Genomic DNA, 25071 nt, shown 5'->3' on the forward strand with positions numbered 1-25071 from the left:
TTCATATTTACTAATTAATTATAATACGTTAGTAACGCTTACACTAATGTGTATGCTGTGCTTGTTGTCATGAAAAGGTTGTCTGATTAAATATAAAATGATCTGCTTTGTGTTGCTTGACATTTTCATTGCTTGACAAGTTCATAAAAGAAATATCAAAGAACTACAGCAATGTTGGAAGCAACATTTTCTACAATAAACTTTTTAAGGACTTTGGACCAGTTTGATTAATATATTATGCCTTTTACTAGTGGGTTTTTTTTTCTCCATAAATGATTTAGAGAAAAAAAGAAATTCTGTTTACCACAAGCAGTCCTTTATAGTTCACCAGTTCACCTTCATGACACTGACTATCACAGCTACACTTCAGGGGCCATCTTGCTGAAGAATCGGCATTTCCAGATGAGCGCCTGGGAATTTGGAGGACTGGATATCACCGGCAAATCTATTGGTTCAACATCATCCTGTGGAGAGCTGGTTTTTCTGGTTTAGCCATGTGAAAAATGTTTCAGTGTTTCCTTTTTGTCATGGATTTGCCCCTCTTCTTTCTTCTTATCAACTATTATTATTTTGTACGATACTAAATCGGCATCTGCTTTCGATGAGAAATCTGTTTGGTTGTACAGGTCGAATTTGGTTAACTTTGGTCAAATTTAAATCTAAAAGGGCCAGGTTCAACTCTCTTTTTTAAAGCAATTTTGAACATTTTTTGTGTATTTAACTTAGATCGTCCTACTGTTTCTTCCCATATCGCAGGTTGGCATGAAAGGATAACCAAAAGGTTTCAGCATTTTACATTTTAGCAACATTTTACATTCATGGATTCATTGTGAGTACAGGAGGTTTAATTGTTTTTTTTATAAAAACATTAGGAATCATCACATATTGGAGTCAAAACTTTTTAATAGTAATCATATAGTAAGTTGAAACACAAATGGAAAAACCAAAGCTTTCAAGCTGAGTCAAAGCCCAAGCCCAGGCAATAACACAGCACTATAGGCAGCAGCAATTCAATTTTATTTGTACTATATAACTTCAAATCACAACAGCATTAACCTTAAGGCAACTAAGCATTATATCTTTCCCTAGTAGTGGAAGTTTATACCAAACAAAAATATAATTCACTGTCTTGCATTCAGCTGTTACATAAACGTTTAGAATCTCTCAGAAGGAATGATCTTAGACTCTCAGATAGTTTGATCTGTTTGGACTCAGATAGGGATGGTTTGGAAAGCACATGGTCATTTCCTGGAAAGATTTGAATAGCTAAGCCTGTAAGAATATGAAACCAGATCATTTATCATTCAAAATGTCACTGTCATGTGGTGCCAATGAAAATTCTTCAGATCTAAAAGTTTAGGTTGTAATGCTTTCATCAACTCTGTATCACTTAATTTTTGCTTATTCTAACTTGACAGCCCCCCATCAGAGAGAGAGAGAAACTATCATATTTACACTACCAGTCAAGTTTGGGCACTGTCACTATCTGCAGAAGCAGACTGTGTGGAGTGAGGAGGTGGACCAAAGTGAGGACACGTGAAAATTAAACTTGATTTTAACAAAGGGCGAGCTGTTTATTGAAGGCTGGTAAAACAGTACAAAAACAAAAGGCAAAGGCACAACTAAGCTATAACCTAAACTAGGTGAGCTAAACATAAAGAACCTAGAACATGACAACCTGATGTGGAAAACCTGAAACACGAATGCTGCACCAAGTGAGAGTTAACAGTTATTAAGAATTAGCTATTACGATTAGCCTGTGGTCAAAGTAGTCATTCATTTCAAAATGATAAACTCCATCTATTTTCTTACCACTTACATATATATTATTCTTATTCACACACACAGGCCTAGATGCTGATACTAGATACTGGCAACCTTCTGGTACCACTGGTTGCAATTATGACTCGTAAGTTGTTCATGAAGGTTGATGGCAGTCACTTTAAAACTGATTGAAAAACACCAGTCAGTGAACCCCTAATAATTGCAAGCTGCTAGGGAAAAAGACTGCCTGTTGAAATTGTTGCTTGAGGCTACTGGCAGCTGCAAGGGAAATTTGGTCACAAAGAGATATGAGGTGCTGTACTAAAAACGTTCTTGCAATTACTTTGATCAGTAGCAGATTATCTGTATTTCTTATAGTTTTATATCAAAGATGCTGACTTATCTGCAAACACTCTCCAACTGCTCTTTGTATGATAGTGAAACCATGAAAGCTCCAACACATACCTCAATTAGGGAACACTTGCCTTCAAAGTAAAATTTGTGCCTTTTGAAATGTGTTGGTTTAACCAATAAGGTGTATTTTTCACTTAAACAAATGGTCACTGCTTCTGGTTTTCATTGCACTTCAAGTCTTACTACTGCTCTGCAAGCTAAACAATACATGCAAACAACTCAACATCTTCCATCCAAACCATGGTTGACTGGGATAAACTGGTTTTAACCAAAATAGTCATAAGGAACAGCCTTAGTGCAGCATCCTCTTTGCAACTGTCAGCAACCTCCAGCAACCACTCACCAACTGGTTGGAGAATACATATTTTTTCCAAGCAACTTATGGTTATCAAAAGGTTTGCTGACTGGTCTGTAGGCCTGAGTGACTGAGGCCTTAGATATCCACATTTGAATATTTTACTTCTATTATTGCAGTAATTTCAGTGTTTAAACAGACTGCCTAGTTGAGGAGTGTATCATTTCAATAAAACAGTTACTGTCTGAGGTGCTGGGGCAGGTGCATCAGACAAGCTCGGATGTCTGTAACAGCTCCAGGCAATTTGCCCATGGTCTCCCATCTCTGCATGATGGGATCAAAGCGGTGGACCAGTGCAGACTCACTGTAGTCATCTTGGCAATACCCTCCCAGTACATAGATCTTCTCCTCCATAACAATGGAGGCTGCACCAACATGGGGCATGGGCAGTGACGCAAAAGTAGTCCAGCAATCAGCCACAGTATCATATACCTCACAAACTAGTTGATCAGTGTAAAACTTCCTTAGGTTACAGACTCCACCGGCAACATATAGATGACTCTGTAGGACTTCCATGCAATGCTGGGCTCTATCATAGGTCATGTCTGCCAGGTAGATGGTTCCCCTCTCTGGGTGGTACAGACATGTGGAAACAAGGCACTCATATTTGCAGTTGAAACCTCCAGATATGAAAATCTCTCCATTAATGATAGCAGCAGCATGCCCACTCAGAGCCAGGTCCAGCGGTTGGACAAAGCTGTGAAACAAGAGAAGCCAGGCAGTCATGTCCAGATGGACAGTTGTAAGGAAAATATATATTTTTTTATCTGCCTTGAATCCAATATACCACAAAATGGCATTACTTGACATATATGTAACTTTAACAAAACAATTTTATCAGAAATGAGCATCATGTGAAATATAAACAAAAAGTGATTCAGCTGCATTTTCCATGAACCTTCCAGTTTACATTTCTGTGATGACAGCATGACTTTGGACGAGGTGAAGGCAGCAACTCGGATGAATCCTCATTAAAGTCTGAATGTTTAGATTTCATTCTTTAACTCACAAATGCTATAACTGAATGCTGTAATGATGTAATAGACAATATTTATGTTGTTTTGCTTTTTTTAACTTGCATTTCTGTTTAAGATGCACCACCATACCTGTGTAACTTTTCACCTGGTGAAACCAGAACAGCAAAATACGAATTTCTTTAAAACATGAGACATTTCTGGGATTACAGTAGTGTGAAAAACCCATTTTTTGGTGAATACTATAATTCAAGGGCAAGACTGACATCTGCTGTGGAAATCATGGTACTGCATTTGAATTTAAGGGTAAAGCATGAAAAAACTTCTATCCATTATAACTATTACAAAACTTGACTCTTTTCATATTGCCTCAGTATTTTAACTTTGTTGGCTGATTGGTATGTCCACAATTTAAAAACAGATATATTATTCAAGCCCAGCTAAAATATCCATCATCCATTATTCAAGATTCTGTTTCATTTTAAATAACTAATTTTACCTCCAGGAGTCAGTGTCTGGGTTGTACATCTCAACACTGTCTACGTTGGTGTTGATGTCTTTATCTCCACCAATGGCATAAAGGTGCGATTCACGTACCACGACTGAGAGGTTACTTCTGCACTCCTGCATGTCTGCCAGCCTCTTCCAGCAATCATTCACTGGGTCATAACTAGCATGAGTGCGATAAAAAAAATAAAATGTGATATATGTAACAATCTGTTTTTGTGAATGTAAGAAGATGTATATTCATGGACTAACAGTTTTTATTTACCTGTAGGCAGATTTCATAATGTCATCCTTTGCATAAAAGAAGCACCCTCCAATCACATACAGCTTCCCATCCATTACGGCAACTCCATGCCTAAACTTTGGTTTATCTGGAATCTCAGTCAATCTCCTCCATTCAATGTCCTTCACCAACCCTGTGCCACTGCGTAGGGAGTTTGCAAACCACACTTCCCTGCTCGGTATGCGCTGACCAACATCTGGATTCAGTTGGTCTCCTCCAACCAGAACTAGAGTATCTTTTGGTCGCCTGATCCGACAGTGATCCTGGGACTTTGGAAGGCTGAAACCAAATTCTTTAAGTGCTGAACCATAAAGTTCCACCTCTTTGTTGCCAAAGCACTCCATGCGTAGATTAATGGCTCTAACCTCTCTGAACTCTCGAAAGGTCATGAGGGGGAAGCGAACTCCAGTCATGAGTAAGCCTGCATGGGCCAATCTTTCTTCGGGATCAGCCTCAATCCATGAGATTACGGCTCGAAATACAGCCAACTCTGAAGGTACACAAAGGCCATCGCAGCGAAGGAAGCTTAAAAGCTTTTCTGCTTGTAGGTCCTGAAACTTTGTTGTGCCTGATACTTCCATAAAGTTCCTCAACACAAAGTCATTGGCCTCCTCAAGAAGTTCTGATATTTCATATGCTTCAGCAAAAGATGCCACATCCAGGCAGGAGCTTGCCTGGATCTCTTTTTTCATAAAGTTGAGGCAAATTGATAGAGCAGATTGGAATTGAAGCTGAAGCGCCATGCAGGTAATCTCAAAAACAGAGTCCCAGCTAAGTAGAAGGATCCCACTGTATGAGTAGCCAATAAGAGCCTCTAATTCAGATGTAGACAGGAAAGGAAGGGCAACACAACTCTGATGGGATTCCCTCATTCCACATGTGAACATGCCACGGAAGTAATCACTGCTTACTGCCAAAACAATTCTGTGGACTGAAGAGAGACAAAAGAAAAGCTTAAACTTTGACCACTATGATGCATTCATTAGGATATCAAAAGCAGTTGTACTAACCATGGAAAAAAGTTCCATCCACGTCCAAAATGACATCACACCCCACTCTATCTGCCCGCAACTGTTCAATGGACCGAAGAGTAGTTTTTATTTGTTCTAGAGCAGAGATGGTTTGTGCTTCTTTCTTGAAACATTCACTGTTCTCCTTTCTTTCCTTGTTTTTGCAGATGTCCACAAGTCTTGGAATTGCAAGGACTTGAGCTGCAGCTTTGATCCGGGCCATATTATCATTGTTCAAAGATGACACAAGCCCAGTGTAGGCAAACTCAACAACAGCCTGAAGCCCAATATGGTCAACCTCTGAACTCGATTGCATTGACCACCTCTGGACTCCATCTTTGTCCTCACTATTGTCAGATTTCTCCTCACTTTTATCCTGTAGTCTTTCCAGAAAGAAGCCACTGACAGCAGCCAAGATAAGGGAGTGCACTTGGAAGCTTTTCTGATTTTCAGTTGTCAATGTCAGGTCTGTAAGAAGAGATGAATCCAAGAATTCTTTCAGAGCTACAAACACCTCTTTAGGGTAGGTTTTGTTGTGGCATGCCTGGACTTTATTCTCTTCAGCTCCCAAGCTTTCAGCGCTTATGTGCTCCGCAATTCCCTCCTGACTAGTAACGTTCATTCCATCTCGAGTCTCTTTTTTGTCACTCCTACTTGTCAAGCCCATTCTCGAATCATTGTAAGCAACAATTCTTCGTAGCTCCCGGTTGTCCTGTTCTATACCTTCACCACCTTCTTCAACAACTCTTTTCCTTCTCTCCTTCTCTCTCCTCCACCGTTCTTCCCACTCCATTGGCAAGTAACGCCTTGTAAACTCCATGTCATTGGTTATTTTCTTTTTGAGCAATAGCTACTTTTGTCTTTTCAGTTACTTATGCCATCCAGCAAAAAAAAAAAAAATACTGTTCTAATGATTTTTGCTACTTCCTATTTAAATCCCCCCTGTCGTTCTCTGTCTTGGTCTCAAGTTCACTTTCTGCATAAACAAGCAGCTATTTATAGCTACTGGGTCACATAGGTTTAATTTCAAGTGAGGCTTCACATGGTTTGTACTGATTCAGAATAAGGAGAATAGAGTTTTTTTCTGCTACAAACATTTCACATTAAACAGGTATTAAACTGAATGACAGCAATTGGCCTTAAATATAGTTAGGTTCTATTAGTGATTATTAAAGAGAAAATATTTTACAGTTCTCCAGTTACTTGCAGTAATGGAACTTTTTTTCTTAGAAATAGGGATTGATACACAATGAGGAGGAAGGATTTGATGGCATAATCTCTGGGAGATCTAATTGCAGTGGGAAAATTGTACAATACTGCACAGACCTGAATTAACATCACGTAATTGACAGGGGGATGCATAGGGTACTAATAATAAGTAACATTAAAACAGATGCGCACTATTGACTTATTCGATTTGTTATCATAATCTCTTTAGTAGACAGTAGTAAGAGATACTAGTCTTAGATTTCCACAGCATTGCTGGTGCAGCATAATTCTCTAAATGCTATGTATTAAAATTTTGAGTCTTAAGTAAAACTGCTTAAATTTGCAATGTTTTGTAATTCAAAACATTAAAATAGATACAATGTGAATCTGGTGGTTTTAAGGTTGGTTGATGGTTACCACTCGTATATTAAATGAATAAATACCCTTGCAAAAAGGTATCATAAAGAATTATATAAAAGATCTGGCATCTTAAAAGTGCCATATCTAGAGTTAGAGTTAGGCTTTGGGTGTAAGCTTTGGGCTGTGATGATTGTACAAAACAAAACTCAACTCTAATCTTAACCCTGGACAGACACAGATGTCAAGTGGTATAAACATCCAACCAGTCTATGGCTGAAAACTAAATGTACTTTCATGAACAAATGTCACCAATCTATGCGGTACATAGTTTTTTATATCTAAGACACACCAATATCAGTGGTCAATAATCAATAGTAACTTTATTGTCCCCAATGGGAAATTGATTTGCAGTATCAAACAACACATACACAAGAAAAAAAACATTTTAAATAGTTAATATTTTACATGGGGATAAGCAAAAACAAAGAGGAGCTAAAACGTGGTCATGCTGTTATCATAGTTTCTATATCTCTTAAATTACTTTTACCCAACCCCTTGTTTCTCCTACAACCCTATTCCCATTCCACGTGCAGATAAAAAGCAGGTCAAAGATAAAGTCACGTTTTCTGTTTGTAATCTGGTGAGTGTGATAAATGTATATTCCATTTCCAATGCTTTATTTAACTCATAAAAGTCCTGAATAACAAACTGGCAATAAGGAAAAAGGTTAAAGTTTATTCCATCATCATAAGATTATATGATGTTTTTCATCACTTTATTTCTAATAATTAACCCAGACCCTTTTATAAATAGGTTCTTTACACCGTGGTCATCAGTGAAACACACAAATCGGAGAAATACCATCTAACCTGGAAAATGGAGAGATTAACAGTAATTATTCTTATTTGTTTACTTGCTGGTTTATCTGAATGTGAGGAAACGGGTGATCAGAATGAAATCAATCAGAACCTGATCACTGAGCTCTCATATGAAGATACTAAGGCCGAGAACAATAACGACGTGTCAGCTGACCCAGGGTCTGAAACAACAGCCCCTCGGACAGTAAGCAAAACAACTGACCATCTATGTGAACCCAACATCTATATGGTGCTGAAGGAACTGGGGGCTCTAGAAGAACGACAGAAAGCTACTGTGAGGGCTCTTGAAGAAACAAACAGAAAGCTGGAAGCCAGTGAGAAGAAGGTGGCTGCACTTAACAGCACACTGACTGAGCTCAGGACAATGTATGAAGGTAATATTTGGTAAAAATTAACTGAATGAATGAATAAAAGTAATGAACTTTACAGTCATTGTGCCATGTAACTTTTCATGAAGTCTATTTTACAAAATAGTCTTTTATTACTCATTTTTGATGATTGTTGTTACAAAAGCATTTTAGTTATAATACTAAATTTAATTTATTGCAGGCGAAAAATTAAGCATTAGGGAGGTTCACATGTTTGGTGCCTACAGACAGATTTCTTCTATTTTAGCTTCTCTTCATTTGATGTCTGTAAAACCCAGAATCAAATTTGAAATCCTGTCACAAGGAACTCACGGCACAATATTGTCCGAACAGAGTACTTAGTCTCAGGCTGCAGACTAACTTATGGTTCTGAGTTTGTGAGTAGAATGGGAGGCAGCGCGTTCAGCTCTCAGGCCTGTCTCTTATTCAACCAGCTTCTAATTTGTGTTTCAGGTGTCAGGTATAGTACACTGTCTACTTCTCTCTTCTAGATTAGGTTTAATACTTTCCTTTTTTATAAAGCTTAGTGCTCAGGCTGCTGGAGGATCTCCAATTCTTTTCCACTCCCCTTGTTTAATTCCCCACATGTTTATATGCCCTAACGCATTAAACTTTTTCTTCTCTTTTTGTCTCATCTCTCTCTGATATTATTGAATTCATACTTAGTTGAGGTGAAAGGTGACTGTTTTCTGCTGAATAAATACTGGCTAAATACTAAAGCTCAGAATTAATCGAACCAAGGCTCAAACCAGATCTGGTGAAATACAGATGTTATTATTATTCTAGTAAAGTTTCAGTTCTTGTGAGCTTCACTGCTGTTGTACTAACAACAAAAAGAAAAGGTGTCACTGTGTGTTTAAACAATTCTAGCTCTATAACATTTAAGAATGGTGGCAACATTATAGTATAATAATAAAAATATTAAATAATTTGAAAACTGATTATTCTTGTTATTGTTACTTTTATTTATTTATTCATTTGGAGGAAACAAGCTAAAATATATTTTCTGGTGTTTTTAGGACAACGTCAGGTTGCATTTTCTGCTGCTTTACCCACAGAAGGCACTATTGGGCCAGCAAATTTTCTTTACCCTCTGGTGTACAGACATGTTCTGTACAACGTCGGAGGACACTACAGTCCAGTAACAGGTTAGAAACCAGTGTGGCTGTGTGTGTGTGTGTGTGTGCACGCACGTGCCTTCCCCCTGTTCTGCTGCTGAGAATTTTATAATCTCTAAAAAGTATTTCTGTTCAGTTTGTTCTATTCAGCAGGAGCATTATTGGATTAATTGCTGTTACTTTCTGGTTGTTTTTCGATGCAGGGTATTTTACAGCACCAGTTCAAGGAGTCTATTATTTCACCTTTTCTTCTTTCTGGTGGGGAGGAAACACTGGAACCAGTGGTGGCAGTCTGTACCACAATGGAAACCAGATTGTATCATGGTATGGTCACAGTCGGGCTCATCCCATCAGTGGCTCAAACAGTGCAGTCTTAATGCTACAAGTTGGAGACAAGGTCAATGTTCGTCTTTGGGATAACCGACAGATCAGTGATAATGGAAATAAGTACTGCACATTCACTGGATTTTTGCTTTTTCCAATGTGAAGTGGCATCAGACAAAAATGTGACGTGTCATTTTTTGTACACTTTATTTTCTCTTCTGAAAATGTTGTATTTGTTTTTTTGTGTGGTTGACAAAGATGTACTCCATCTAATAAAGATGTTTTAATAACCATGAACCCCCCCTCCCCAGTCTTATAAATACAGTATTTTTTTATGTTCTTAATCCTTACCTATTTCTAAGTAATTATGTAATTATTGTGGGAAATGCAAAAAAACCCCCACAATTGTCTATGCTATGGTATCTATGCGAATTAAAACTTAGTCTTTTATTTAAAATAAACGGTTCTATTCAGGAACATTTGTAATAAAAAAAAGAACAAAAGAAGAGGGAGTTATTTTTCACATCACAAGAACTACGTACTGTAGAAACTTAATGGCTGCTGGGAGCAAATGAGGCAAAGTTATGACTCACAACCGTTCTTAAAAATCTCTCAAATACTCAGTTAGCTGAGATGAAATCTTATTCACTTTAAATAACTACTACATCTGTATTACCGGGATACATTGCTTAAGACAAAATCTAAATAACAAGATCTAACATTGACTCAGAGTAGAAACATTTACACTATAGTACATTTCTTTGACCCCACAGTGTTGATGCATGACTTCCCTCAGTCCTTCTCACTTGAAGGTAATGAGGTATTCTGGGTAGGCCTGGTCATCATGGAAGATCACAAACATGCTGGGCTGCTGCTGGTTGTCCACCAGACTGTCGTAGCAGTCAGTGGGATCTGAGCCTCGAGGAGGAGGTGAAATCATGCTGCTCTTACCGACCGTGTAACGGCCAGTCAGGACACGAACAACATACATCCTCTTTAAGCCTGATTTGTCAGCTGGGGAAAATCCGTTAGCTGAATATGCTGCATTGACAGCAAAGTAAACTCCTTTTCCATACTTTGCAGCTGTAATGAAATCACACAAAAAACCCAACAAAAATTAGGATACATTTTAGGAGCATGTCCTTTCTTGCTGAGGGATTTAAATGACATATTATAAAAGATGCCTTACCATGTTTTCCTGCGTGACCCCTGTCAAATCGGTCCCGTTCAATGCATTGGCATGACTCTGCTGTCGTGCCATGGTAGAGAGTCTTCTCACCTAGCTCTGCTTGTCCATTCTTGGCAAATATACGCTGCTTACACACACTGTAGGCGTTCCACAGGTAGAGGTTTTGCACACGCTCAATCTGAGGTCAGAAAACAAATTAGTCAACTGCCTCATGTTTTATGTTAAAATATCTTAGCAAGCATGATTTCTTGTAAGAATACTCACTTTGCAAATGTTGAATTTGGCTGTTTTCAGGAAACCCTGGGCTATTTCCCAGTATTCCTGTGAGGTAGGCTGCAGTTCTACCTTCATGAACAATTCTTCCTGCATAGGATCCCATTTAACTGGCATCTCCAATGCTAAAGTAAAAACCAAACAAATGAACCATATGGTTAAGGCAAGATACTTTCCTGAAATAAGTAGTGAGGCAAAGTTTCTACATCACAAAAGGGAATGGTCTTAACACAGGTGACTATGGTTAAAATAAAACAAAACAAAACAAAAAAAGAGAACCTAGAAAATGTGACAAACCTCCAGACTCAATCCTTTTTAGCTTGTATGTCATTCCTGTCACCCCATTTGTGGCTTCTTGTGTCTTCAGGTTTACAGTCACTCTTGAGCCATCTGGTGCATCTATGTCAAGAAAGATTTTGTCCCGCGTATGAGCATACTCCAACATGTAGTTGTCACGCAGACTCACCTCCTGCCAGGCTCCATTTATGCCCTTCAAAGACCACTGCACATTTAGAGCTGTTATTGCTTCTTCTTTATCTTGAAAGTCTTTAAAAAGTGCTTCTTGGGTTGCTCTGCCTATGAGTTCAGTGACACTCAAAACGTCCTCTTTTAGGCCTTCCAGCACATAGACGTCTTTTCCTGACCCCGTCTGAGCTCTTGCTTCTGGTCTGACCGTATTTCCAGCGCTGTTCTTGTCATGTTGATGTTTCTTGTGCTCCAGGCTTATTCCAAAGACTCTGATTTTTGCCTGCACAGCCTCGAGCTCCATGGGCTCAAGCGCTGAAAATTCCTGCACGTCTACTTCCCTCTTTATCAGGTGCTTCTGCAGGATCCTCTCCAGCTCACTTTGGATGGTCTTGGTGATGTATGGATCACAGCTTATTACACGTATCATAGCTTGCTGAGGTTTAGAGGAGGCAAAGGTTTTTTCTTGTGGTCCCATTGAAGAGAAGAAATTTGATTGTTTCTTTTGCCACTTCTTGAGCTTTTGTTTGGCTTTTTCTAGAAAATGAAAAAAAAGCAGCAAATAAATGGGCAGTGGAAAATACCCAGTGAGTATCAGCTTCTGCTCTAGGGTCACTATTACTCATTTTGTGACTGCAGTTCAGGATCAAATAAGGTAGATAGACTGCTGTGAAGTTGCTTTAAATTTTCAATATTCCTAAAGCACAGGTTACTAATGCTAATGCTTTCTTTTGCTAATGTGTGCAAGCTAGCAGGCTACAATATTGCTGTTTAATACCAGAAACATCTATGGATTGTGGAAACTTTGTCTACAGTCCTGTCTACAAGGTTTCATCACCACCAGCTTAAATCTCTGATCTGGGCCTTCATCCCTGTCATGGTGGCTTCTTTTGGCGAATTTGTTGACAAAACGTGAGAATTGCTGTGTGGTAGCTGTAGAGCTATTTCAAGATATCAGTGGGTGAAATTCTAGTATTTCTTATCCTGGTACTTAACATTAATTACTTCATAAGCATACTTATTACTTAACCTCTGAGCTAAATATGGTCATTCTTGGCTCTTAAACCCAACATGGACAGTGCCAAAACACTAACATTGAGGCTGAGTCTGGAACCCAGTCAGTACTGTCAAAGTAACTAAGTCCAACTTTTATATACAACCTATGACATTAGCTCGCTATGAATCAAAGGAATGTTACTTGAGTTATTCTCACATCTGAAAAAAAATTGCATTTAAACTTGAATACTTATTACATGAATTTCTTTAGAAAGTTTCTGAGATGTACTAGATTCATGAAAACTGCTGACAGCTGTAATTGTCAGTTAATTTTTGTAACTGGCAATTGTCAAAGATTTCTAATGCTCATTGAATAGTTTTTAATTTTTCATTGGAGTCCTGGTTTAACAAAGAAATCTTCATTAATGTTCAAGGGGAGTGCAGAAGGAAACTTTCCAAAATCTTAAATTACAACAAACCTCTCAGACTGATGCGGCAAGGAGTTATTTGTCCAAAGCGATTCTCCAGCTCTTTTCTGCAAACACAAAGCGGGTGATTTAAACGATGAAATATGATTGGGAAAACAATGCTTATGGTATAATGTACTCTCATGTTGTGAAGATGTTTTGTTTCAAACCTGAAAGCCTGGAAGACTGGTTGTTCCATGATGACAATGCGAATGAGTGAGAGAGAACTTGGTTTCATCTTTGCAATAGCTGCAGCTATCCCATCCAGCATGGCTTTACAAGCTTTATCATAGGACATACCCCCCACTCCTGATATTATAAAACTTGACTCTTTTCATATTGCCTCAGTCTTTTAACTTTGTTGGCTGATTGGTATGTCCACAATTCAAAAACAGATATATTATTCAAGCCCAGCTAAAATATCCATCATCCATTATTCAAGATTCTGTTTCATTTTAAATAACTAATTTTACCTCCAGGAGTCAGTGTCTGGGTTGTACATCTCAACACTGTCTACGTTGGTGTTGATGTCTTTATCTCCACCAATGGCATAAAGGTGCGATTCACGTACCACGACTGAGAGGTTACTTCTGCACTCCTGCATGTCTGCCAGCCTCTTCCAGCAATCATTCACTGGGTCATAACTAGCATGAGTGCGATAAAAAAAATAAAATGTGATATATGTAACAATCTGTTTTTGTGAATGTAAGAAGATGTATATTCATGGACTAACAGTTTTTATTTACCTGTAGGCAGTTTTCATAATGTCATCCTTTGCATAAAAGAAGCACCCTCCAATCACATACAGCTTCCCATCCATTACGGCAACTCCATGCCTAAACTTTGGTTTATCTGGAATCTCAGTCAATCTCCTCCACTCAACGTCCTTCACCAACCCTGTGCCACTGCGTAGGGAGTTTGCAAACCACACTTCCCTGCTCGGTATGCGCTGACCAACATCTGGATTCAGTTGGTCTCCTCCAACCAGAACTAGAGTATCTTTTGGTCGCCTGATCCGCCAGTGATCCTGGGACTTTGGAAGGCTGAAACCAAATTCTTTAAGTGCTGAACCATAAAGTTCCACCTCTTTGTTGCCAAAGCACTCCATGCGTAGATTAATGGCTCTAACCTCTCTGAACTCTCGAAAGGTCATGAGGGGGAAGCGAACTCCAGTCATGAGTAAGCCTGCATGGGCCAATCTTTCTTCGGGATCAGCCTCAATCCATGAGATTACGGCTCGAAATACAGCCAACTCTGAAGGTACACAAAGGTCATCGCAGCGAAGGAAGCTTAAAAGCTTTTCTGCTTGTAGGTCCTGAAACTTTGTTGTGCCTGATACTTCCATAAAGTTCCTCAACACAAAGTCATTGGCCTCCTCAAGAAGTTCTGATATTTCATATGCTTCAGCAAAAGATGCCACATCCAGGCAGGAGCTTGCCTGGATCTCTTTTTTCATAAAGTTGAGGCAAATTGATAGAGCAGATTGGAATTGAAGCTGAAGCGCCATGCAGGTAATCTCAAAAACAGAGTCCCAGCTAAGTAAAAGGATCCCACTGTATGAGTAGCCAATAAGAGCCTCTAATTCAGATGTAGACAGGAAAGGAAGGGCAACACAACTCTGATGGGATTCCCTCATTCCACATGTGAACATGCCACGGAAGTAATCACTGCTTACTGCCAAAACAATTCTGTGGACTGAAGAGAGACAAAAGAAAAGCTTAAACTTTGACCACTATGATGCATTCATTAGGATATCAAAAGCAGTTGTACTAACCATGGAAAAAAGTTCCATCCACGTCCAAAATGACATCACACCCCACTCTATCTGCCCGCAACTGTTCAATGGACCGAAGAGTAGTTTTTATTTGTTCTAGAGCAGAGATGGTTTGTGCTTCTTTCTTGAAACATTCACTGTTCTCCTTTCTTTCCTTGTTTTTGCAGATGTCCACAAGTCTTGGAATTGCAAGGACTTGAGCTGCAGCTTTGATCCGGGCCATATTATCATTGTTCAAAGATGACACAAGCCCAGTGTAGGCAAACTCAACAACAGCCTGAAGCCCAATATGGTCAACCTCTGAACTCGATTGCATTGACCACCTCTGGACTCCATCTTTGTCCTCACTATTGTCAGATTTCTCCTCACTTTTATCCTGTAGTCTTTCCAGAAAGAAGCCACTGACAGCAGCCAAGATAAGGGAGTGCACTTGGAAGCTTTTCTGATTTTCAGTTGTCAATGTCAGGTCTGTAAGAAGAGATGAATCCAAGAATTCTTTCAGAGCTACAAACACCTCTTTAGGGTAGGTTTTGTTGTGGCATGCCTGGACTTTATTCTCTTCAGCTCCCAAGCTTTCAGCGCTTATGTGCTCCGCAATTCCCTCCTGACTAGTAACGTTCATTCCATCTCGAGTCTCTTTTTTGTCACTCCTACTTGTCAAGCCCATTCTCGAATCATTGTAAGCAACAATTCTTCGTAGCTCCCGGTTGTCCTGTTCTATACCTTCACCACCTTCTTCAACAACTCTTTTCCTTCTCTCCTTCTCTCTCCTCCACCGTTCTTCCCACTCCATTGGCAAGTAACGCCTTGTAAACTCCATGTCATTGGTTATTTTCTTTTTGAGCAATAGCTACTTTTGTCTTTTCAGTTACTTATGCCATCCAGCAAAAAAAAAAAAAATACTGTTCTAATGATTTTTGCTACTTCCTATTTAAATCCCCCCTGTCGTTCTCTGTCTTGGTCTCAAGTTCACTTTCTGCATAAACAAGCAGCTATTTATAGCTACTGGGTCACATAGGTTTAATTTCAAGTGAGGCTTCACATGGTTTGTACTGATTCAGAATAAGGAGAATAGAGTTTTTTTCTGCTACAAACATTTCACATTAAACAGGTATTAAACTGAATGACAGCAATTGGCCTTAAATATAGTTAGGTTCTATTAGTGATTATTAAAGAGAAAATATTTTACAGTTCTCCAGTTACTTGCAGTAATGGAACTTTTTTTCTTAGAAATAGGGATTGATACACAATGAGGAGGAAGGATTTGATGGCATAATCTCTGGGAGATCTAATTGCAGTGGGAAAATTGTACAATACTGCACAGACCTGAATTAACATCACGTAATTGACAGGGGGATGCATAGGGTACTAATAATAAGTAACATTAAAACAGATGCGCACTATTGACTTATTCGATTTGTTATCATAATCTCTTTAGTAGACAGTAGTAAGAGATACTAGTCTTAGATTTCCACAGCATTGCTGGTGCAGCATAATTCTCTAAATGCTATGTATTAAAATTTTGAGTCTTAAGTAAAACTGCTTAAATTTGCAATGTTTTGTAATTCAAAACATTAAAATAGATACAATGTGAATCTGGTGGTTTTAAGGTTGGTTGATGGTTACCACTCGTATATTAAATGAATAAATACCCTTGCAAAAAGGTATCATAAAGAATTATATAAAAGATCTGGCATCTTAAAAGTGCCATATCTAGAGTTAGAGTTAGGCTTTGGGTGTAAGCTTTGGGCTGTGATGATTGTACAAAACAAAACTCAACTCTAATCTTAACCCTGGACAGACACAGATGTCAAGTGGTATAAACATCCAACCAGTCTATGGCTGAAAACTAAATGTACTTTCATGAACAAATGTCACCAATCTATGCGGTACATAGTTTTTTATATCTAAGACACACCAATATCAGTGGTCAATAATCAATAGTAACTTTATTGTCCCCAATGGGAAATTGATTTGCAGTATCAAACAACACATACACAAGAAAAAAAACATTTTAAATAGTTAATATTTTACATGGGGATAAGCAAAAACAAAGAGGAGCTAAAACGTGGTCATGCTGTTATCATAGTTTCTATATCTCTTAAATTACTTTTACCCAACCCCTTGTTTCTCCTACAACCCTATTCCCATTCCACGTGCAGATAAAAAGCAGGTCAAAGATAAAGTCACGTTTTCTGTTTGTAATCTGGTGAGTGTGATAAATGTATATTCCATTTCCAATGCTTTATTTAACTCATAAAAGTCCTGAATAACAAACTGGCAATAAGGAAAAAGGTTAAAGTTTATTCCATCATCATAAGATTATATGATGTTTTTCATCACTTTATTTCTAATAATTAACCCAGACCCTTTTATAAATAGGTTCTTTACACCGTGGTCATCAGTGAAACACACAAATCGGAGAAATACCATCTAACCTGGAAAATGGAGAGATTAACAGTAATTATTCTTATTTGTTTACTTGCTGGTTTATCTGAATGTGAGGAAACGGGTGATCAGAATGAAATCAATCAGAACCTGATCACTGAGCTCTCATATGAAGATACTAAGGCCGAGAACAATAACGACGTGTCAGCTGACCCAGGGTCTGAAACAACAGCCCCTCGGACAGTAAGCAAAACAACTGACCATCTATGTGAACCCAACATCTATATGGTGCTGAAGGAACTGGGGGCTCTAGAAGAACGACAGAAAGCTACTGTGAGGGCTCTTGAAGAAACAAACAGAAAGCTGGAAGCCAGTGAGAAGAAGGTGGCTGCACTTAACAGCACACTGACTGAGCTCAGGACAATGTATGAAGGTAATATTTGGTAAAAATTAACTGAATGAATGAATAAAAGTAATGAACTTTACAGTCATTGTGCCATGTAACTTTTCATGAAGTCTATTTTACAAAATAGTCTTTTATTACTCATTTTTGATGATTGTTGTTACAAAAGCATTTTAGTTATAATACTAAATTTAATTTATTGCAGGCGAAAAATTAAGCATTAGGGAGGTTCACATGTTTGGTGCCTACAGACAGATTTCTTCTATTTTAGCTTCTCTTCATTTGATGTCTGTAAAACCCAGAATCAAATTTGAAATCCTGTCACAAGGAACTCACGGCACAATATTGTCCGAACAGAGTACTTAGTCTCAGGCTGCAGACTAACTTATGGTTCTGAGTTTGTGAGTAGAATGGGAGGCAGCGCGTTCAGCTCTCAGGCCTGTCTCTTATTCAACCAGCTTCTAATTTGTGTTTCAGGTGTCAGGTATAGTACACTGTCTACTTCTCTCTTCTAGATTAGGTTTAATACTTTCCTTTTTTATAAAGCTTAGTGCTCAGGCTGCTGGAGGATCTCCAATTCTTTTCCACTCCCCTTGTTTAATTCCCCACATGTTTATATGCCCTAACGCATTAAACTTTTTCTTCTCTTTTTGTCTCATCTCTCTCTGATATTATTGAATTCATACTTAGTTGAGGTGAAAGGTGACTGTTTTCTGCTGAATAAATACTGGCTAAATACTAAAGCTCAGAATTAATCGAACCAAGGCTCAAACCAGATCTGGTGAAATACAGATGTTATTATTATTCTAGTAAAGTTTCAGTTCTTGTGAGCTTCACTGCTGTTGTACTAACAACAAAAAGAAAAGGTGTCACTGTGTGTTTAAACAATTCTAGCTCTATAACATTTAAGAATGGTGGCAACATTATAGTATAATAATAAAAATATTAAATAATTTGAAAACTGATTATTCTTGTTATTGTTACTTTTATTTATTTATTCATTTGGAGGAAACAAGCTAAAATATATTTTCTGGTGTTTTTAGGACAACGTCAGGTTGCATTTTCTGCTGCTTTACCCACAGAAGCCACTATTGGGCCAGCAAATTTTCTTTACCCTCTGGTGTACAGACATGTTCTGTACAACGTCGGAGGACACTACAGTCCAGTAACAGGTTAGAAACCAGTGTGGCTGTGTGTGTGTGTGTGTGTGCACGCACGTGCCTTCCCCCTGTTCTGCTGCTGAGAATTTTATAATCTCTAAAAAGTATTTCTGTTCAGTTTGTTCTATTCAGCAGGAGCATTATTGGATTAATTGCTGTTACTTTCTGGTTGTTTTTCGATGCAGGGTATTTTACAGCACCAGTTCAAGGAGTCTATTATTTCACCTTTTCTTCTTTCTGGTGGGGAGGAAACACTGGAACCAGTGGTGGCAGTCTGTACCACAATGGAAACCAGATTGTATCATGGTATGGTCACAGTCGGGCTCATCCCATCAGTGGCTCAAACAGTGCAGTCTTAATGCTACAAGTTGGAGACAAGGTCAATGTTCGTCTTTGGGATAACCGACAGATCAGTGATAATGGAAATAAGTACTGCACATTCACTGGATTTTTGCTTTTTCCAATGTGAAGTGGCATCAGACAAAAATGTGACGTGTCATTTTTTGTACACTTTATTTTCTCTTCTGAAAATGTTGTATTTGTTTTTTTGTGTGGTTGACAAAGATGTACTCCATCTAATAAAGATGTTTTAATAACCATGAACCCCCCCTCCCCAGTCTTATAAATACAGTATTTTTTTATGTTCTTAATCCTTACCTATTTCTAAGTAATTATGTAATTATTGTGGGAAATGCAAAAAAAAACCCACAATTGTCTATGCTATGGTATCTATGCGAATTAAAACTTAGTCTTTTATTTAAAATAAACGGTTCTATTCAGGAACATTTGTAATAAAAAAAAGAACAAAAGAAGAGGGAGTTATTTTTCACATCACAAGAACTACGTACTGTAGAAACTTAATGGCTGCTGGGAGCAAATGAGGCAAAGTTATGACTCACAACCGTTCTTAAAAATCTCTCAAATACTCAGTTAGCTGAGATGAAATCTTATTCACTTTAAATAACTACTACATCTGTATTACCGGGATACATTGCTTAAGACAAAATCTAAATAACAAGATCTAACATTGACTCAGAGTAGAAACATTTACACTATAGTACATTTCTTTGACCCCACAGTGTTGATGCATGACTTCCCTCAGTCCTTCTCACTTGAAGGTAATGAGGTATTCTGGGTAGGCCTGGTCATCATGGAAGATCACAAACATGCTGGGCTGCTGCTGGTTGTCCACCAGACTGTCGTAGCAGTCAGTGGGATCTGAGCCTCGAGGAGGAGGTGAAATCATGCTGCTCTTACCGACCGTGTAACGGCCAGTCAGGACACGAACAACATACATCCTCTTTAAGCCTGATTTGTCAGCTGGGGAAAATCCGTTAGCTGAATATGCTGCATTGACAGCAAAGTAAACTCCTTTTCCATACTTTGCAGCTGTAATGAAATCACACAAAAAACCCAACAAAAATTAGGATACATTTTAGGAGCATGTCCTTTCTTGCTGAGGGATTTAAATGACATATTATAAAAGATGCCTTACCATGTTTTCCTGCGTGACCCCTGTCAAATCGGTCCCGTTCAATGCATTGGCATGACTCTGCTGTCGTGCCATGGTAGAGAGTCTTCTCACCTAGCTCTGCTTGTCCATTCTTGGCAAATATACGCTGCTTACACACACTGTAGGCGTTCCACAGGTAGAGGTTTTGCACACGCTCAATCTGAGGTCAGAAAACAAATTAGTCAACTGCCTCATGTTTTATGTTAAAATATCTTAGCAAGCATGATTTCTTGTAAGAATACTCACTTTGCAAATGTTGAATTTGGCTGTTTTCAGGAAACCCTGGGCTATTTCCCAGTATTCCTGTGAGGTAGGCTGCAGTTCTACCTTCATGAACAATTCTTCCTGCATAGGATCCCATTTAACTGGCATCTCCAATGCTAAAGTAAAAACCAAACAAATGAACCATATGGTTAAGGCAAGATACTTTCCTGAAATAAGTAGTGAGGCAAAGTTTCTACATCACAAAAGGGAATGGTCTTAACACAGGTGACTATGGTTAAAATAAAACAAAACAAAACAAAAAAAGAGAACCTAGAAAATGTGACAAACCTCCAGACTCAATCCTTTTTAGCTTGTATGTCATTCCTGTCACCCCATTTGTGGCTTCTTGTGTCTTCAGGTTTACAGTCACTCTTGAGCCATCTGGTGCATCTATGTCAAGAAAGATTTTGTCCCGCGTATGAGCATACTCCAACATGTAGTTGTCACGCAGACTCACCTCCTGCCAGGCTCCATTTATGCCCTTCAAAGACCACTGCACATTTAGAGCTGTTATTGCTTCTTCTTTATCTTGAAAGTCTTTAAAAAGTGCTTCTTGGGTTGCTCTGCCTATGAGTTCAGTGACACTCAAAACGTCCTCTTTTAGGCCTTCCAGCACATAGACGTCTTTTCCTGACCCCGTCTGAGCTCTTGCTTCTGGTCTGACCGTATTTCCAGCGCTGTTCTTGTCATGTTGATGTTTCTTGTGCTCCAGGCTTATTCCAAAGACTCTGATTTTTGCCTGCACAGCCTCGAGCTCCATGGGCTCAAGCGCTGAAAATTCCTGCACGTCTACTTCCCTCTTTATCAGGTGCTTCTGCAGGATCCTCTCCAGCTCACTTTGGATGGTCTTGGTGATGTATGGATCACAGCTTATTACACGTATCATAGCTTGCTGAGGTTTAGAGGAGGCAAAGGTTTTTTCTTGTGGTCCCATTGAAGAGAAGAAATTTGATTGTTTCTTTTGCCACTTCTTGAGCTTTTGTTTGGCTTTTTCTAGAAAATGAAAAAAAAGCAGCAAATAAATGGGCAGTGGAAAATACCCAGTGAGTATCAGCTTCTGCTCTAGGGTCACTATTACTCATTTTGTGACTGCAGTTCAGGATCAAATAAGGTAGATAGACTGCTGTGAAGTTGCTTTAAATTTTCAATATTCCTAAAGCACAGGTTACTAATGCTAATGCTTTCTTTTGCTAATGTGTGCAAGCTAGCAGGCTACAATATTGCTGTTTAATACCAGAAACATCTATGGATTGTGGAAACTTTGTCTACAGTCCTGTCTACAAGGTTTCATCACCACCAGCTTAAATCTCTGATCTGGGCCTTCATCCCTGTCATGGTGGCTTCTTTTGGCGAATTTGTTGACAAAACGTGAGAATTGCTGTGTGGTAGCTGTAGAGCTATTTCAAGATATCAGTGGGTGAAATTCTAGTATTTCTTATCCTGGTACTTAACATTAATTACTTCATAAGCATACTTATTACTTAACCTCTGAGCTAAATATGGTCATTCTTGGCTCTTAAACCCAACATGGACAGTGCCAAAACACTAACATTGAGGCTGAGTCTGGAACCCAGTCAGTACTGTCAAAGTAACTAAGTCCAACTTTTATATACAACCTATGACATTAGCTCGCTATGAATCAAAGGAATGTTACTTGAGTTATTCTCACATCTGAAAAAAAATTGCATTTAAACTTGAATACTTATTACATGAATTTCTTTAGAAAGTTTCTGAGATGTACTAGATTCATGAAAACTGCTGACAGCTGTAATTGTCAGTTAATTTTTGTAACTGGCAATTGTCAAAGATTTCTAATGCTCATTGAATAGTTTTTAATTTTTCATTGGAGTCCTGGTTTAACAAAGAAATCTTCATTAATGTTCAAGGGGAGTGCAGAAGGAAACTTTCCAAAATCTTAAATTACAACAAACCTCTCAGACTGATGCGGCAAGGAGTTATTTGTCCAAAGCGATTCTCCAGCTCTTTTCTGCAAACACAAAGCGGGTGATTTAAACGATGAAATATGATTGGGAAAACAATGCTTATGGTATAATGTACTCTCATGTTGTGAAGATGTTTTGTTTCAAACCTGAAAGCCTGGAAGACTGGTTGTTCCATGATGACAATGCGAATGAGTGAGAGAGAACTTGGTTTCATCTTTGCAATAGCTGCAGCTATCCCATCCAGCATGGCTTTACAAGCTTTATCATAGGACATACCCCCCACTCCTGATATTATAAAACTTGACTCTTTTCATATTGCCTCAGTCTTTTAACTTTGTTGGCTGATTGGTATGTCCACAATTCAAAAACAGATATATTATTCAAGCCCAGCTAAAATATCCATCATCCATTATTCAAGATTCTGTTTCATTTTAAATAACTAATTTTACCTCCAGGAGTCAGTGTCTGGGTTGTACATCTCAACACTGTCTACGTTGGTGTTGATGTCTTTATCTCCACCAATGGCATAAAGGTGCGATTCACGTACCACGACTGAGAGGTTACTTCTGCACTCCTGCATGTCTGCCAGCCTCTTCCAGCAATCATTCACTGGGTCATAACTAGCATGAGTGCGATAAAAAAAATAAAATGTGATATATGTAACAATCTGTTTTTGTGAATGTAAGAAGATGTATATTCATGGACTAACAGTTTTTATTTACCTGTAGGCAGTTTTCATAATGTCATCCTTTGCATAAAAGAAGCACCCTCCAATCACATACAGCTTCCCATCCATTACGGCAACTCCATGCCTAAACTTTGGTTTATCTGGAATCTCAGTCAATCTCCTCCACTCAACGTCCTTCACCAACCCTGTGCCACTGCGTAGGGAGTTTGCAAACCACACTTCCCTGCTCGGTATGCGCTGACCAACATCTGGATTCAGTTGGTCTCCTCCAACCAGAACTAGAGTATCTTTTGGTCGCCTGATCCGCCAGTGATCCTGGGACTTTGGAAGGCTGAAACCAAATTCTTTAAGTGCTGAACCATAAAGTTCCACCTCTTTGTTGCCAAAGCACTCCATGCGTAGATTAATGGCTCTAACCTCTCTGAACTCTCGAAAGGTCATGAGGGGGAAGCGAACTCCAGTCATGAGTAAGCCTGCATGGGCCAATCTTTCTTCGGGATCAGCCTCAATCCATGAGATTACGGCTCGAAATACAGCCAACTCTGAAGGTACACAAAGGTCATCGCAGCGAAGGAAGCTTAAAAGCTTTTCTGCTTGTAGGTCCTGAAACTTTGTTGTGCCTGATACTTCCATAAAGTTCCTCAACACAAAGTCATTGGCCTCCTCAAGAAGTTCTGATATTTCATATGCTTCAGCAAAAGATGCCACATCCAGGCAGGAGCTTGCCTGGATCTCTTTTTTCATAAAGTTGAGGCAAATTGATAGAGCAGATTGGAATTGAAGCTGAAGCGCCATGCAGGTAATCTCAAAAACAGAGTCCCAGCTAAGTAAAAGGATCCCACTGTATGAGTAGCCAATAAGAGCCTCTAATTCAGATGTAGACAGGAAAGGAAGGGCAACACAACTCTGATGGGATTCCCTCATTCCACATGTGAACATGCCACGGAAGTAATCACTGCTTACTGCCAAAACAATTCTGTGGACTGAAGAGAGACAAAAGAAAAGCTTAAACTTTGACCACTATGATGCATTCATTAGGATATCAAAAGCAGGATATCCAAAATGACATCACACCCCACTCTATCTGCCCACAACTGTTCAATGGACCGAAGAGTAGTTTTTATTTGTTCTAGAGCAGAGATGGTTTGTGCTTCTTTCTTGAAACATTCACTGTTCTCCTTTCTTTCCTTGTTTTTGCAGATGTCCACAAGTCTTGGAATTGCAAGGACTTGAGCTGCAGCTTTGATCCGGGCCATATTATCATTGTTCAAAGATGACACAAGCCCAGTGTAGGCAAACTCAACAACAGCCTGAAGCCCAATATGGTCAACCTCTGAACTCAATTGCATTGACCACCTCTGGACTCCATCTTTGTCCTCACTATTGTCAGATTTCTCCTCACTTTTATCCTGTAGTCTTTCCAGAAAGAAGCCACTGACAGCAGCCAAGATAAGGGAGTGCACTTGGAAGCTTTTCTGATTTTCAGTTGTCAATGTCAGGTCTGTAAGAAGAGATGAATCCAAGAATTCTTTCAGAGCTACAAACACCTCTTTAGGGTAGGTTTTGTTGTGGCATGCCTGGACTTTATTCTCTTCAGCTCCCAAGCTTTCAGCGCTTATGTGCTCCGCAATTCCCTCCTGACTAGTACCGTTCATTCCATCTCGAGTCTCTTTTTTGTCACTCCTACTTGTCAAGCCCATTCTCGAATCATTGTAAGCAACAATTCTTCGTAGCTCCCGGTTGTCCTGTTCTATACCTTCACCACCTTCTTCAACAACTCTTTTCCTTCTCTCCTTCTCTCTCCTCCACCGTTCTTCCCACTCCATTGGCAAGTAACGCCTTGTAAACTCCATGTCATTGGTTATTTTCTTTTTGAGCAATAGCTACTTTTGTCTTTTCAGTTACTTATGCCATCCAGCAAAAAAAAAAATACTGTTCTAATGATTTTTGCTACTTCCTATTTAAATCCCCCCTGTCGTTCTCT

At 38.9% G+C, this 25071-nt stretch overlaps 4 protein-coding genes across 4 annotated transcripts; 1 reads left to right on the plus strand and 3 right to left on the minus strand.

Moving 5' to 3' along the window:
- Positions 1-1187: 1187 nt before the first annotated feature.
- LOC146674553 (kelch-like protein 33) lies at positions 1188-6256 on the minus strand. The gene is made up of 4 exons (XM_085396970.1): positions 5308-6256; positions 4280-5228; positions 4007-4177; positions 1188-3230 (listed from the first exon to the last, which is right to left on the minus strand). Exons 1-4 carry the CDS (start codon positions 6125-6127, stop codon positions 2711-2713), a joined length of 2460 nt encoding a protein of 819 aa, XP_085253096.1. The 5' UTR covers positions 6128-6256; the 3' UTR covers positions 1188-2710.
- Positions 6257-7226: 970 nt separating this feature from the next.
- LOC146674554 (uncharacterized) lies at positions 7227-15677 on the minus strand. Its single transcript, XM_085396998.1, has 8 exons — positions 14729-15677; positions 13701-14649; positions 13428-13598; positions 12967-13022; positions 11324-12028; positions 11018-11151; positions 10754-10931; positions 7227-10647 (listed from the first exon to the last, which is right to left on the minus strand). Exons 1-8 carry the CDS (start codon positions 15546-15548, stop codon positions 10367-10369), a joined length of 3294 nt encoding a protein of 1097 aa, XP_085253124.1. The 5' UTR covers positions 15549-15677; the 3' UTR covers positions 7227-10366.
- Positions 7753-9831, plus strand: LOC146674555 (complement C1q-like protein 2). Its single transcript, XM_085401083.1, has 3 exons — positions 7753-8128; positions 9142-9270; positions 9444-9831. The coding sequence occupies exons 1-3, from the start codon at positions 7753-7755 to the stop codon at positions 9725-9727; spliced, it is 789 nt and encodes a 262-aa protein (XP_085257209.1). The 3' UTR covers positions 9728-9831.
- A 970-nt stretch (positions 15678-16647) lies between the features above and the next one.
- Positions 16648-25054, minus strand: LOC146674556 (uncharacterized). The gene is given in 8 exon segments (XM_085397010.1): positions 16648-20068; positions 20175-20352; positions 20439-20572; positions 20745-21449; positions 22388-22443; positions 22849-23019; positions 23122-24070; positions 24109-25054. Coding segments are annotated over 8 exon segments (3306 nt in total). The 5' UTR covers positions 24941-25054; the 3' UTR covers positions 16648-19787.
- Between the last annotated feature and the right edge of the window lie 17 nt (positions 25055-25071).

Source organism: Rhamphochromis longiceps, linkage group LG3, assembly GCF_057381845.1.
Source record: "Rhamphochromis longiceps isolate RC_006_pf linkage group LG3, R_longiceps_female_GT1.1, whole genome shotgun sequence".
Taxonomy (NCBI): domain Eukaryota; kingdom Metazoa; phylum Chordata; class Actinopteri; order Cichliformes; family Cichlidae; genus Rhamphochromis; species Rhamphochromis longiceps.

Coding starts and splice junctions, on each gene's coding strand:
- LOC146674553 (XM_085396970.1), bottom strand. CDS start 6,127: ATGGAGTTTACAAGGCGTTACTTGCCAATGGAGTGGGAAGAACGGTGG. Junction 5,229..5,307: donor GGATGGAACTTTTTTCCATG/GTTAGTACAACT, acceptor GTCTCTCTTCAG/TCCACAGAATTGTTTTGGCA. Junction 4,178..4,279: donor ATTATGAAATCTGCCTACAG/GTAAATAAAAAC, acceptor CACTCATGCTAG/TTATGACCCAGTGAATGATT.
- LOC146674555 (XM_085401083.1), top strand. CDS start 7,753: ATGGAGAGATTAACAGTAATTATTCTTATTTGTTTACTTGCTGGTTTA. Junction 8,129..9,141: donor GCTCAGGACAATGTATGAAG/GTAATATTTGGT, acceptor TGGTGTTTTTAG/GACAACGTCAGGTTGCATTT. Junction 9,271..9,443: donor ACACTACAGTCCAGTAACAG/GTTAGAAACCAG, acceptor TTTTCGATGCAG/GGTATTTTACAGCACCAGTT.
- LOC146674554 (XM_085396998.1), bottom strand. CDS start 15,548: ATGGAGTTTACAAGGCGTTACTTGCCAATGGAGTGGGAAGAACGGTGG. Junction 13,599..13,700: donor ATTATGAAAACTGCCTACAG/GTAAATAAAAAC, acceptor CACTCATGCTAG/TTATGACCCAGTGAATGATT. Junction 10,648..10,753: donor GGGTCACGCAGGAAAACATG/GTAAGGCATCTT, acceptor ATTTCATTACAG/CTGCAAAGTATGGAAAAGGA.